The following is a 12,113-nucleotide window of genomic DNA, read 5'->3' as shown; positions in this document are numbered from 1 at the left end:
CTACTCAGGCAGCCTAAACAATATCTGAACAAAGACAACACCAATAGACATGCTAACATAGAAGAGAGAAATCTCACAATAACTCAACCCTAGACAAAGAGCTACACCCAACTAAGAAACAGCCCCCTAATTATTTATCCAGTATGAAGTGGTTTACTTTAAAATCATGTACTGCAAATAGCATCAGAATTAATTCTTAGTAGAAGCCTCAGCATTAAGTCATGGGAAAACAGAAATTAAAGCATACTTCCTAATTATAAGGAGCACAACCAAAAATTTCTGACAAGGTTTTACTCGTCAAAGATTAAGAAAAAAAATTAAAGTTGTCTATACCACATTTATTCAACATCAAATTCTTTGTAACAACCAGTCCAATAAGACATGAGAAAGAAAAGAAACAAACAAAAACTACTGGCATACCACATGAAATGAAAGTGGTAAACTGATTATATTTGATGACAACATTACTGCATATATAGGAAATCCACAGAATCTGCAAACATCAGAGCTAGTACATGTGCAATTAAGTTCATGATAAAATACCTCAAAACAAGTTCTTCTGTTTTAAAAATGAAAAATAGGAATTAATAGTGCCATTGGAAATCACATATAAATGTATAAAATACTTTGTCTTACATTGAGTAAATCTTATGTTCTACACCTTAAACAGTGCTAGATATTGGTTAAAATTTCTTTTAAAATAAAAATAAATGAAGACTTTTTGGGTTTAAATTGGAATATTTAGAATTGTTAACATGTCAAAACCATCCACTTACATAAACTACTGAATGAATATAGAACAGCGAACACATCATAGCAGTGCAACGTGTAACATGATAGGAAGCTTTGCTTGGAATGCATAGGTATATACAGATGGGGCCAGGCCCCTAAGAATTTCATATATCATGAGAATGTGGGCTGTTTCCAACCAATCGACAATTATTTTGTTTTGATTTTAAAGTAGGTTTAGATTTACACAGAGTCCCCTGTGTTACTCACCCAGGTTCCTATAATTCTGATTTCCACACAGCTATAGTTAAATTATGGTGAGCAATCCATTAATGTGGAGCATACTGTTAGCTGAATTATATTGTTCACAGTTCATTAACTTTTTATTTATAATTTTTGTTCTCTCACTAGTCCTGCTGAGGTACCACATTTTATTTGTCTATCATTTTTCCTTGGTCGTCTTCTGTTTCAATAGTATCTCCCTCTTTTGTTGAACACCTTTAAAAAATTGGACTGGTGCAATGATTGTGTGGGTGAGGAGTAAACTGGAAATTGTACAATAACACTACCTTGGCCAGTTTTATCAACATCATTAGTAGTTATGTGTACTGAATGAAGGAACAGAAAGACATTTCAAGGAATGTATAGTTTTAGGTACCATTACCAGTTAATATTAAGCACATTCATTTGGAAAGGCTGTTGGGGGGGGGTGTTAGATGGTGGTAAAGGTGACCTTTGTTTTGGTGATGTTACTGTAGAAGGATGGCCATGATTGAAAAAACTAAGTGGACCAGACTACTAGTTATTCTGTTTTCTGTATCCACAGACTTAAACACATTGAAAATCTTTTGAGACAAAGTTTCATCACCTCGGTCTCTTTTCCCTAATTAGCTAAATCCAACATTCAACCTCTGATCATCTTGTCCCTACCTCTCAACTTCAAGTGTTTCAGTACTTCAGCACAATGGCTGACATTGTGAAGCTGGTGGCTGAACACAGGGCTTTATACTTGCTAGGCCAATGCTCTATTAACCTAGATATACTACTAGCTCTAACACATGTTCCTTTTGAGGACCATTTTATTTATATTACCATGGAATATAATTTGTTTAAACATATTATCATATGTTTTAAAAATAATTATAAATCCAACACATTTCCTATTATAAAGAATAGCAATTTATTATCCTATATTTATGACACATATGCTATATTTGACTGTATGTATTTGTCTATTCAGACTTATAAATGTGCAGATGTAAGTACACATGTGTGAGCATACATGTGATTACAGAGGTTGATGTCAGGGGTCTGGATTTATGGCTCTCAACCTTATTTTCTAGGCAGGATCTCCCATGGAGCCAGAGCTCACAGCTTTGGTTAATGTATCTAGTCTAGGTGTCCTGGAGATCCTATCTTTGCCTCCTGAGTGCTTGAACTACAGGCAGGCCTCCATGCTTACTCAGCTTTTTATGTGGAGCTGGGGTTACAACCCCTGGATCTCATACCGAACTGGCAAGCACTGTATCCATTATTATTATCATTATTGATTGAGACAAAAATTTTATATCAAAAAATAATGTTTTATTATTTGTGTATATTGAATACTTGGTTGAATCAGACTAAATATTTGCCTGCACAAAGGGTAGACTTTTTTCATGGTAAAAACATTCAAAATCCATCCTTAGAGCTTTTAAGAATAGGAAGATCAATACCTATAATTTCTACATCAAGATGGGTAAAGTTTCAAAGTTAAAGGTGCAATCCAATGAAGTACACCATTCTTATCAAAAAGTCATGTTAAATTCTCATAGTTGGTTACCTGAGGCTGTGAAGATATGGAAGAACTTTAAACAAAAGTAAATTTTCCATCCATCTGGAAAAGTTCCATTGCCATATCTTCTGCCTCTGAGGATCTGTTATGATCGCCAGAGTTTTGCTTGAGACAAGACGATCCCTTCTAACTCTGCTTTCAAAATAGTGTGAGGTGTAATGCTAAGGAGGCAAAAAAGTGACCACATACACAATTTTAAGACCTGCAAATGTTGTCACAGATTTAATATGCAAAAATCTTAAAGCACTTAGGTGACACTCATATTTGCCTAGCCTACTGCCCCATTTATGTACTCAATAAACTATTGTCATTAAAAACCAAAAACAAAAATGATATATTAAGACAGATACTCTACTCATACATAATAGAACAAAGGAAAAAGGTAAAAAAACAGTTTATGTAAGTTCTCCTTTAAATTATTTATAGACACCTTTTATAGTGTTTAGTTATAACTAGATGGAAGTCAGTATGAATTGATAAATTTTTTTCTTCACTTTAACGCTGATTTTCATTGTGCATTGGCAATAACTGTAATCTTTTTAAATGGTACATTCCCTGGGTTTGGGACAAACATTTTGAGGACACCAAGATATTTTTGAGATATTGTTTGTGTATTGGAAATCAAAGTAAAATTTTAAATGTGGAACTAAGTCAAACATTCTCTTTCATAGTTTAATACAGTCTTGCTAATGAAACTATAGTGAATGTCCATTCAGAAGAAGTTAAAAGCACCTGAGACAAAATAACCTAAATACGACCCATAAGTAATATGATTTTATTAAAAAGCCACCAACTATGCATTTAATAGCTGAAGATTATTGGGGAGAGAATATAGCAGGAAGGAATCCTAAAGTTTGGTCTAGTATTAGTCTGCTTTTGATGACCTAACAGAATTTTTTTGGGTGGGGGTTTCGAGACAGGGTTTTTCTGTGGCTATGGAGGCTGTCCTGGAACTAGCTATTGTAGATTAGGCTGGTCTCGAACTCACAGAGATCTGTCTGTCTCTGCCTCCCGAGTGCTGAGACAAGTCATGCACCACCACCGCCCAGCCCTAACAGAAATTAAAACTGTGTAATTTATAAAAACAGACAGTTATTTCTCATAATTATGGAAGTTGAACAGTTCAAAATCAAGACATTGACATAGAAAAAGGTTTTCTTATCTCATCATCTGATTGGAAAAGGATGCAGAGAAAGCAGGAGGACAAGAGAGAGACCAGAAGGACCAAACCCATTTTTTTAGAAGGACCCATTTTCAACTTGCAATCATTTCTGTAGATAGTATCCCATGAGATGAATGGATCCTATTAGATCCCACCACCACCAATACTACATTGGGGATCAAATTTTGACATGCTTCTTATATCTTACTTTAACACCATCTTACCCGATAAAGAAAAGAAGATTCAAGGTACATAGCTTTAGAAATAGAAATGATAGTGTATGAGAACATCAATTAACTTGAATTTATAGAATTACACAGCCAGCTTCACTTCCATAACTGCTTAATGTTCAAGTGGTAAAGTGTTGCTAATTGCAAATTCTGTTATAAAAATAATTTTTAAAGAAGGTGTGCTCTTTCAGCAATTAGAACCTGCTCCTAACATCTCTGATGTAAAATCTCTAACAGATGGAGTTACAAACTGTTGCATATGGTCTGGGTGGATTGATGTGGAGGGTAGATGGTCATATACATATAAACCACACAGCCTGAAATATTAGTGAAAAGAATGTGCCACTGGGAACTTCTTGGATTAAATGGAGGACACACAGAGGCCCCTCTGGTCTTCCTTACCCACTTCTTACCCTCCCTCTCATGTGCTGATAAATGCATTCTGTAGAAACAGAGCTAAATGACCCAGTGTCTTAACTGTCAAGAATTGAAATTCCAGCTAAACATGATCTGTCTCTGCTCCTGATGCAGCCCTATATATTTATACTCCCTTCTCAGCCGCCATGAATAATGGTCCTGACAGTAGCCCTCATCTAGGACAAGCTGACTAAAATCAAGGCAGATCAATTAGATTCCTCTCTGTTTCAACCAACATTTGACGTCATTAATCAGTTTCACAGAGCAGGCTTGAAGAGTCAATGGTGGGTTGCGCAATAGCTACAGTGTTTCATGTACCTGGATGGAACTATGGAACTGTGTTTCAGAGTCAACAATTCCACTCTTCCAGGGCAGGTAACCTTTTTCTTCTTTCCTTATGAGACTACCTCTGTGATAGCTTTTGTCAACTTGACATAAATTAGAGTCACAAAGGAAGGGAATACCACAATTAAGGAATTACTTCCATAAGACTGAAATGTTGGCATGACTGAGGAACATTTATTGATTGGTTCAAGAGGGCCCAACCCACTGTGGGAGGTGCCACTGCTGGGCCCCTGGTCCTGGGTTGTACAAGAAAGTAAGCAGAACAAGTGATGGAGTGAAACCAGTAAGCAGTGCTTCTCTGTAGTTTCTGCTTCAATCTTTGAGTTCCTGCCTTAGTGTCCTATGATGATGGACTGTAATCTGCAAGTGAAATAAATTCTCCCCTTAGTCCCTTAGTATTTCTTGAAGCAACATAAAGGCAAATTCGAGGAACATCTTTTTAAGAGTCCTGACAATAGACAATTTCTATAGAGCTTTTCCCTGTGGAGGAATCTGTCTGTTCTCAGCCACACACACAAAAAAAAATTGAAGCAACAAATGAAAATTATCTTGATTGCATCCTATGGCTGAAGGTAGAAACAATCTTAGGCAAATGTTTAGACCATAGATCTTCTACATTTGTCCACACACATTTTAAGGGGATGATGTATGGAATTATATTTTAAAAACTGTAAGCGTTCTAAAGTTGGAAATTTTGTATGAGAGAAAAATCCCATCACTCACAGGCTGTCCTATGATGTCACCTACAAGGCATAGCTGCTTTTGACTCTTTGATTGCAATGGTTTCTAAATTATAATTTCAACCTGGTACTTTTATTTTGTAAACATTGTTTGCTGATTCTTATTTTGATCATGTGTAGATATTGTAATTATCAATGCTAATATTAGCAATAGGAAGTTTATAAGATGCAGTAACCTTGAAATAATCTATAAATCACTTATATATTGCATATAGGAAGACAATAAAATAATAATAAAGTGGGGACCAAGTACAGCAGTGCAAAGACATAATATCATCACTTGGGAGATAGAAGCAAGGGGATTAGATGTTCAACATCATCTCTTGCTACACAGCAAGCTGAAAACCAACCTCAGTTACATGCAGACTATTTAAAAAGCTGTGTAGATTATAAAGTATTAGTGATTAAGTCATATTTACTTGTAATGCTACAGTGTCACATTAATGAAAGAAATAAGAGAATTTCCTCTTGAAGTTGTTTAACCATAAGCAAGTACAGATTTGATTTCTCTATTTCCTGTCCCCCATGTCTTTTGTCTCTGTCGAATGAAACTAAACCTTGCCTGCTTAAGTGCTGTCTTATGAATCTTTTTGCCTCTGTATTTGTGTATGCCTGTTTTGAGGTGTGTCTACCTGTTGTATGAGCTATGTTTGTCTAGTTCTATAGATGCTGTATGTGTCTGTGTGTGTTTGTCATGTTTGCCTGTGTGAGCAGTATGAGAATCTGTGTTTCTCTAACAATGTACTTCACTCTATTTATTGAACAGCACAGAAAGTGTCAGACTAGGAAGGAATAGGATAACTTAACAGATATCTTTAACAGAGTTGTATAAGCGGTCATCTCTGGTTCCAGCTTATCCCAAATGACCAGATAGCACACATTGTTTATCAAACAATATCCATAAATACTTGCTTTCCCAAATTACAAAGTTGCTTTTGCCTTTGACACATGCCTTTTCTGGGTCAGGGACATTGAAGAGTACATAACAAAATTGTAGCTGTGCATATTGTTTGGTTTCTAAAAGTTTATTACATGGGCAATTCAGGCAAGTAAATTTCATTATTACATTGTTCTCTTAAAGGCACAGTAGGCTAGCTGAATTAAGTCATAAGTGACTCAGCTCTAAGGCCCCAAAAAGTTCTAGTTTTATCAAATGCAGTAGATATTTTCAGAATATTTCATCACCACAGACAGCAAAACAAAGCAAACAACAAATATAAATGATGGCATAACAATATACAGGCCAACAAAAAATGCACTCCATTTTTGTGGGTGTTTGTATTTTGTTTCATTTTGATATTTTTCATCTTGCTTTGGTTTTTGTTTAACTATTTTGATTTCAATGTTTGGATTTTTTTGCTTTGTTTTCTGAGAGAGGGGAGAGAGAGAGAGAGAGAGAGAGAGAGAGAGAGAGAGAGAGAGAGAGAGAGAGAGAGAGAGTTGGGTATGTAATGAGGTGGAGGAGTTAAGGGAGGGCAAAGAACATGATTGAAATATAAGAAAAAATAAATAAAAAGACAGATTTAAGAAGAATAAGGAAGCAGGCTGAGGAAGCCATGTGTAGCAAGCAAGTTGATAGTGTACCTAGATGGCTTTCTGCTTTGATTCCTGGCTCCCATTTCCTGTCTGACTTCCCACATTACTGGACTGGGATGCAGATGCATACGATTAAATAAGTCCCTTATCCTAACAATACATGCAGTAACAAATTTTGCAGGTGTGCCTGTTAACATGTAACTTTGCAAACTTATGTTTCTAAAGACTAAAACACGCAGTTTTCTTGTAGTTTGTCCATGAAAACCATAATACATAAACTGAAATTTTTGCTCAAAATTAGAACTCTGTAGCTTCTCTCATTTATGTTTATAAAGTTCTGTTTACTTGGACAGTTGCATTGATTACAATACTTTATTTGAGTCTTGCTGTGTATATATTGGAGTACTCTTATGCTAGGTGAGTCAAGCATTTATATAAAAATTTTAAGTATCACTTTCTCTTAAGGAAAAGGCAAAACCATTTCATTTTTTTAGTTTATTTAGAGAGAAAATATCATCATGTTTGGGGGCCCATGAAGGCCAAAAGTTTCTCCTTCCAACTCTGTCTATCTTATCACTCACCACTTTCCACATTAGCTATATTCTAAAAATATATTATTAGGCAGTTACTCTTATGAATCATGAAGTGATAATTTCCCAAGTTAAGCTACCAATAACTGAATATTGCCCATGAGAGACAAATGGCAGACACTGGTTTAATTCTAATCTTCACAATAATCCCTCTAGATTCATGCTATTTTACCCTTTTAAAATGGCCAAGATGAGCCAAGGGAAGGTTGCACAGCACCACAGAACTGATGTAAGTAGAGTTCTTGAACTGGATTCTAGCAGCACTTCCTAATGATTCTTTCCTAATTCCTAATGATTCAATGATTCTTTTCATATATCATACATGTAAAAACGTACGTTTAAATAACTGCAAACCATTCCATTTCAGAGAGGAGGAATCACATAAACTCCACTGACCTTGTGGCATCATTGTGCTCTCTTTCAGCTTGTGAACTTATGAACCAAGGCATATTGGCCCTGGTCAGCTCCATTGGTTGCACATCAGCTGGATCCCTCCAGTCTTTGGCAGATGCCATGCATATCCCACACCTCTTCATTCAGCGTTCAACAGCTGGGACCCCAAGAAGTGGTTGTGGTCTCACTCGGAGCAACAGGAATGATGACTATACTCTTTCAGTACGTCCACCTGTCTACTTGAATGAAGTCATCCTAAGAGTAGTCACAGAGTATGCATGGCAGAAATTCATCATCTTCTATGACAGTGAATATGGTAAGTGCCTATGATCTCAAGAGTTTCAGAAGATGATGTTTACATGAAAAGCAACCTCACTAAATCCGAAAAGTTTTTAAAGAACTTACTAACCACTTGTGGTTTTCTTATTTCTACTACACTGAACAGCAACAAACAAACAGAACAATTTCAAATGCAATTCAGCTCACTCTTTGTATTAAATACCTTTGACATAAAATGTAAATATAAATACCAATTGGAGTGTACAACAGATACTTGTTATCACAGCACCTGTCAGGCTGAGAGAAAGGATGGAAATGTCAAGGCTAGATTGAACTACCAACAAGACCTTGTTTTAAAAGTAGATAGATAGATAAATAGATACATAGATAGATAGATGATAGATAGATAGATGGATAGATAGATAGATATACATATTTCACTCAATATAAAAGTCTCCCTAAGTAGCCTGACTACAATATATCTTGAATTTTCAAATAATAGGAAGTTAAGAAGAGTGCTGTCCTTTAAAATGCATAATTCTGTGATGATGAAAGTAATGATGGTGATGAAACCATGGGCAGATCTTAGAGCACTGATAAAATGATAACCTCTGTTTATATATTGTCTAAAAAATCTGACAAACTTGTTGAGACACTTGTTTTGACCTTACTATTTACTCAATGTTTTACCCATTGTAGTTGATGAAAGTAGAAAAATATTCTCTGCATGCTTTATTCAATATGAAGTTTCACAAAAACAAAACTAGTTTGAATCAATATTTCAGTCTTCTATTGTGTTAGCACAGTTTCCTGGACTGCATTGTAACGTGAAGAGGAAACAACTTGTCTGAGAATCTGTTCTTGTGATACATAAACACGTTAAGAGAAAGTAATATTTTTGTTTAAGTAATTTTCTGAAGTCCTTCCTTCTCTGAGATGAAAGCTCTTTGAATGTAGTCCCCTTATTTTTGTGAGTAAGGAGAGAAGTGACTGGAGCTGGAGATGATCTACTAAGGATAAATAAACCCCTGAATGAAGAATTCATTTAGAAATGTGTTCCCTTTGAAGATTCCAAAATGTTTCTCTTCAGAGTCTTGTTTTTCCATTTTTATAAAAAGAATGTTTTTCTTGGCAAAGAAGTAAATAAGCATGGAAAACACACAAACATTTAAAGTAATCCTTTCTTCTCATAATCTGGCTGCATTGAAAGAGACAGAGTGGTGACAGACAAGTGGGCTGGGCAGCAAGAGCAACAGAGCTGAGAACCAGCAGGTTGGCAAAAACCTGGCAAGCATTAAAGGAAAGCCCCCTGGGGCCGGGCAGGAAGGGGGACAGGAGCAGTTACATTTGGCCCTGCATAATCAAAGTAGCCTGGCCTTTTGGCTGCCAGAATAATCCCATTGAACTCAATGGGCAAACTGCAGGCAAAGTCTGTGGACTCTCCAGAAAGGCTCTTTTTGTCTCCAAGACGGAAACCAGTGTTTCTGTTGCTTAACTCACATTACCTAAGGGTCATGGAATAAGAACTAAGAGGCTGGCATGAATAAAAGACACAAAAATAATATTGAAGAAAAATTGGCTCATCAGCAGAAGGAGAGACAGGCCATGCAAGCCTGAAAAACTGGTGGGATATTGTTTAAGCCCAGTGATGGTGACTGTCTCTAGAATCCAGATGCTCACTGCCTTCGTCTGCTTTTGCCTCTTAGACTGTGCTCCTTTTGAACTTTAGATGGTATTCACAGCCTCTGGCCAAGTGTAAGCTGAAATAATAAATGTTTAAAATCCAGACCTTTAATGGGAGAAAACATTCAGTCCAATAAAATGAGAGGGAGAAAAGTGATTTTTGATTAAGACACTTTCTCTACATTAAAATGGAAAATTTACCCTTTGATTGTAGAACTCTGTAGGATAGAAATTCACTTATTATCATTTATTTCCATGTCCTCTGAGAACTAGATGTGGTTCTTATAAGAGAAGACACTTTCATTATTAATGAGGTGAATGCTGTCTTGAAAGTGTCCATTTAGCACTCAGACACAGTCTTCTCCTCATGCTTGAGGTCCTTCAGTCTTCTGTAAATGCCTTGGAGTGGATAAGGAGCTGTAACTGCACAAGGGATGGTTGTGTTCCTATTTAATTTTTTCCATTTCTTATTTAAATTAGAAACAAGATTGTTTTACATTTCAATCCCAGTTTCTTCTACCTCCCCTCCTCCTGTATCCCCGACTAACACCCTAATTACCCCATACCCTTTCTGCTCCCCAGGGAGAGTGAGGCCTTCCATGTGTTAGGAACAAAACAGTTTCCAACTATTCTGTAGATAAAATTCCCAGCTTCAAGATTGTTTCCAACAATACCATTATTTCATATAAGAAAATTGTTTTTTGATGTTTACAATACATCCTGTTAGTAAAAACTAGGCTGGGGTCCAAGACAAGGCCCAAGCTCCTAGAGATCTTGTATCTGGAAGAGAACTAATATGCTTACATTCATTCATCAGGGACATCATTTTAAGTGGATTATACTTGACTTTTATCCTGGTTATCAGGAATTGCTTTCATTAATGAATAAGTTAAGTATCATTAATAGATGGAATCAGAGAGCATGCTGGAGCACAAGGTTATTGGAGATGTAGATTTACTTAGAATTGTATATATGTGTGCTCATATATGTATGTATATAATTTTGCATATGTGCATTTATGGGAATATATGTATATATACACATACATTTTGAGAGAGAGAGAATGAGTCTCTGTGTATGTGTGTTTTCTAGGCTTCTATATCTAGGTAATTAAATGAAGTCCTTTCAGATGTATTTAATCATGATTAAAAGTAGTCTAACAAAGAAAATTTACATCATTGATTCTAAGTAAATGAATGAAAAAACATTTGACAAGTACAGAAACTTTGAGGGAATTAATTAAAGACCATTTTTCTCTAGGAGGCTTGAAAGGAAGCTTTCAGCAATGTGCCATGTGTGAAATATCCAGCTCTTCTGAGTATATTACAAAGTATGAGTTTTGCAGAATGCATATTTATATTTATAGATTAAAAACCTTACTATCAATATAAGAGGAAATTGTTTGCATGTCTCTCGGAAGAGAAAACTGTGAGTTATGTTATCAATTAGTGAATACGGGGGTTGTATATGTAATGAAGACTTTAATTATGATAGCAGTGGTTAACCAGGCTTCCTGGGTAGATTTTGATCTTGGTTGCTAAGGTTAGGGAAGCATTTCTTGAGAAACAACCATGTCCATAGAGAAAAAAATTGTGATCAAGTCTTAAAGCAGCTGATTATGAATAATAGTTAATTTTTTCCTTCCCAGTAACTAGAATAAGTATTTTATATTGTATCATTTAGTGTTCTCAGAAGCCAAGAATGAAACAACAAAGGCTGATATATGTAGCCATTTTGCTAAATTCTTCAAATGTCTGCATTATTTAATAGACATAGCTGTTAATAATATTAGTATTTTTAAAAAAGAGAAAACATAAAATAAGCAATGTCAAACAACTTCAAAATAAGGTAAGGAGTCCAGATGCAATCATCAATGCCCTCTCCATTATTCTGGCCCTGGGCACTAGTATATTTGACACTATAGAAATAGAATAAGACCAAAAAATTAAAAAGAAATGGAATGAGATTAATTTCTAACAAATTTCCAAAAAAAATCAAGTTCACCAATTGACTATATAGAATTATCTTCATTAAAGAGACACAATGACTCTAAGCCTGAAGAATTCATAGGTATTATAATAATATAAAAGAAAATTATACTACATTTTAATTAGGAAAATTTGATGATTATTAGAAGCAGTGAAAAGAGCATTGTGTTAAAAAATAACCTAGTTA

At 35.4% G+C, this 12,113-nt stretch overlaps 1 protein-coding gene across 3 annotated transcripts in view; it reads left to right on the top strand.

Moving 5' to 3' along the window:
• The window catches only part of Grid2 (glutamate ionotropic receptor delta type subunit 2), a 1,393,268-nt gene that overhangs the window by 640,200 nt on the left and 740,955 nt on the right, over positions 1-12,113 (top strand). For 2 of the 3 annotated variants that reach the window (XM_035448865.1, XM_035448864.1), the window contains exon 3: positions 8,008-8,292. The exons of the other annotated variant lie outside the window; for it this stretch is intronic. In XM_035448865.1, coding sequence (XP_035304756.1) covers positions 8,008-8,292 — 285 coding nt within the window. The remainder of the gene's footprint in view (positions 1-8,007; positions 8,293-12,113) is intronic. 3 annotated transcript variants of the gene reach the window in all.

This window comes from Cricetulus griseus, chromosome 8 (assembly GCF_003668045.3).
Source record: "Cricetulus griseus strain 17A/GY chromosome 8, alternate assembly CriGri-PICRH-1.0, whole genome shotgun sequence".
NCBI lineage: Eukaryota > Metazoa > Chordata > Mammalia > Rodentia > Cricetidae > Cricetulus > Cricetulus griseus.
This window is presented reverse-complemented; position numbering and strand designations above follow the sequence as displayed.